The sequence below is a fragment of the Amblyomma maculatum genome, chromosome 10, assembly GCF_055883805.1.
Source record: "Amblyomma maculatum isolate TAMU_Amacu chromosome 10, ASM5588380v1, whole genome shotgun sequence".
NCBI lineage: Eukaryota > Metazoa > Arthropoda > Arachnida > Ixodida > Ixodidae > Amblyomma > Amblyomma maculatum.
The window spans coordinates 145834729-145838110 of NC_139353.1; the positions used below are offsets into that span (position 1 = coordinate 145834729).

At 47.9% G+C, this 3382-nt stretch overlaps 1 protein-coding gene across 1 annotated transcript; it reads left to right on the forward strand.

The window, feature by feature from the left end:
• The first annotated feature begins 238 nt into the window (after positions 1-238).
• On the forward strand, positions 239-3051 carry LOC146177655 (acetylcholinesterase-like). Its single transcript, XM_084581610.1, has 2 exons — positions 239-1803; positions 2819-3051. Exons 1-2 carry the CDS (start codon positions 239-241, stop codon positions 2955-2957), a joined length of 1704 nt encoding a protein of 567 aa, XP_084437736.1. The 3' UTR covers positions 2958-3051.
• Positions 3052-3382: the final 331 nt, after the last annotated feature.

Here is a 3382-nt window from a genome sequence, read left to right on the forward strand (position 1 = left end):
TTGAAAAGGAACTGAATGTAGCCTTCAGAAGTATCTCATGATGTCCCGTGAGTGACGCTGCTGCGGAAGCGGGAATAACTAGTTTAGACCAGCTTGAGCTCTTTAATGCTACCTTACGCCGCACAGCACAACGCCATCTACAGCGTTTCGTCTCCTCCAAAACATCACCCACATGCCCTGATTTGAACACCACGCAAGAATGGCTAATACTGGATTATTGTCTTTCCAGGCGTCTACAATGCTACACAAGCACTCGATACTTCTGCATCGCTTCATTATCGTGCTCCTGGCGTCCAGCAGAACCAGAGTTCGATGTCACTTTGTCCCTCCTCGAGAAGACCAACTTTCGAGCGGTCAGAAATTTTCTGGAGAGCAGCCAGAAACAACTGTGAAAACAGCTAAAGGTGCGGTCAAGGGGCTCGTCATGAACTCTGCAATAGGAAAGGCAGTCCGCGTCTTTTATGGCATCCCGTATGCTGAACCCCCCGTCGGAAAGCTGCGTTTCCGTCGTTCTAAGCCTAACGAGCCTTGGACGGGCGTATTCGACGCCACAATCATGCCGCACTCATGCTTCCAAAACCCTAAAAAGGCATCAGACAACCTTAGTGGCACTCTTACGTGGTACGACAACACCGCGATGAGCGAAGACTGCCTCAAGCTCAATGTCTGGACGCCCTTACCACCAATACTGGAACCTGCGACTGTCCTCGTCTGGATTCACGGTGGCGGGTTTACGTATGGCGCATCAACACTGCAGATGTTCGACGCACGAACTCTGGTCGCGAAAGAACACGTGGTAGTCGTTTCAATGAAATACCGCCTCAGATCTCTTGGATTCTTGTCATTTGGAAACGAATTGTTGCCCGGAAACGCCGGTCTGTACGACCAGTACCTCGCTCTCGAATGGGTTCGCGACAACATCGCAGCCTTCGGAGGAGATCCTAACCAAGTGACACTGTTCGGTCAGAGCGCTGGGGCAGCCAGCATCGGAGCCCACCTCTTGTCATCGCTGTCTAGAAAGCTCTTTGTCAGGGGCATCCTCGAAAGTGGATGCGCTATAGCGCCCTGGGGCTTCCAAACAAATTACACAGCAAGGAATGCTGCTGAAAGATTGGTTCGAAGTTTGGGATGTCCACGAGGCTTAGACGAAGATACTCTTGAGTGCCTACTCAGCAGAGAGCCGACGGATATTATAAACAATGAAACAAATTGCGGTGGAGTTGTAGACTTTCCATTTGTTCCAGTAGCGGACGGTATCTTTCTTCCAGAAAAGCCGAATGCGCTGGTCACCGGCGATGTGTTCCAAGGAAACGTTAGTGTTTTGATTGGTTCCAACAAAAATGAAGGCACTGCCTTCATTAAAAACTTCTTTTCATTCCCTGAGAACGAAGATATGCCATATGTTTCCGACGAGAACTTCACCGCTGCTGTAGAAGCATTAAATCCCAAACATGGTTTGCCACCGATAGACAAAGTACTGGAGGTGTACACTGGTGGCGCGACGCCTTCTGCATCCAAAGACAAGCTGGCGGCTTTGGACTTGATTGTCGGTGATTACCATATGACCTGCCCTACAGTACGCTGCGCGGATTACTTTGCGCAAGCCGGTGTGCCCGTATACGAGTACTTACTCACGCGTAGATACCCTTTGAGTCCATGGCCACAGTGGATGGGTGTAAAGCACGAAGAAGATGTCTTCTATGTTTTCGGTGGTCCCTTCAACAAGACTGCTCAGAGCGATCATGAAGACAAGACTCTAAGCGCTCGTGTTATGCGGTACTGGACGCAGTTTGCCGCCACTGGGTACGTATGAACTGTGGTTTCATTTTGCTGAGACCGGATTTCGCGCCCTTTATGAGAGCGCACTGCGCGCTTCCTTTTTCCTTGATAAGAGCAAGCGCAGCAACAAGCGACTATTACTGGTGCTGTGCTTGGTGAGAAACACGTCTCTGTGGACCAGAGTTGTCTGCATGTTGTGAGCGCAAGGCCAAATAAGTTTTCGCAGTCCGTGGTGGAAGAAAACAAGATGCGCGAGTCTTTAAAACTAATTTACAAAACAAGCAGGTGACCACAACGAGCTTTACAATCATGTTTGAGGTATTAAATGGCCTCTGTCAAGCACAGCGCACCACGGCAAGCTGGTGTACGGGTATTCACTGCAGATGCACATTGGGATTAGGTGTGTGCAGTCTCTTGCTGCTCAAAGGTCACAGTTGGTCCACATGTTCTGTCACATGTGGACCAACTAATGAATTGTACGAGAAATAACGCCAGATGCCACCGTTTGTTTCCAGTGCTGGGAAATGTAATCAAATCGCGTTGCCTACTTTTAAGCGCCCCACTATGAAGCAAAGACACAAAGACGAATCTTCCTATGGACAAGTCACTAAATGTTCAAGGTAACAGTGAAAAACAGGTGCACCTCCGTATATATTGAAAAATGCATTTCTTCCACGCTTTCCATTTAGAACGACGGAGTTTCCCATGTACGGTAAGCTAAAGTCCCTTTTATTGTCTGTGCCTTGCAATTTCATTAAATTTGGTCTGCGCCGACCAACCTGGCAGGTACAGCCTGGCAACTAGAACCTGCCAGAGGAATGTCCATAATTTTTCTTTTACAAGGCTGACGTGAATGCCGACACTGTATTCTCCGTAGAAAGGGCCACTTAACGCTTACCTGTTAACATTCAAAATACCACGAAATATGCAGCACATGTTATGAACACGGAAACTAAACATGGAATTTGTCAATGGAAACGTTTAGATGCAGCTAAAAACAGCATTCCTGTTGATTTTTTGTTGCTTTGTCACCGTGCAGGAACCCTAATCCGGAACCAGACGGGTCGTCTGCCCTTCCCCTCTGGCCTCGGCGCACGGCCACTAGACGCGAGTACCTGACTCTTGACGTGAAAGAAGAGGTTGGTTACGCGTATCGAGCCGCTTACTGTCAGTTCTAGGAAAAGATCCGCAACACCTGGAAAGGGCCTTCCTGTTGAAGACACCTGGAATTGTCGGCCTCTAACTGTCACATCATTTCTTGTCAAATAAACTCATGCGCCATTTACATATCGAGGTTGATGCCTTCATCGTTGGCCTCTGGCCCTTATCATCATCGTTCTTTGGTATTCAAAAAGGGAATTTCCGCTCCGAAAATGCATGTCTTGTTTGTGAGCGTTTCGTACTAATTTGCAGTTTAAAACATATATTTACCATTCGAGAGAAAACAATGGGGAGCCTTCCAGCCACCTGAATAAGTCGTTCCTGATGAATGTAATAAGGCAGCAAGTAAGATGATGGCACTTTAAAAATATGGCAGGTAGCGGCGATGCCTATCACGGCGCAAAAAAAATTCCTAGGACGTTTACTCTACTCATTAATACAA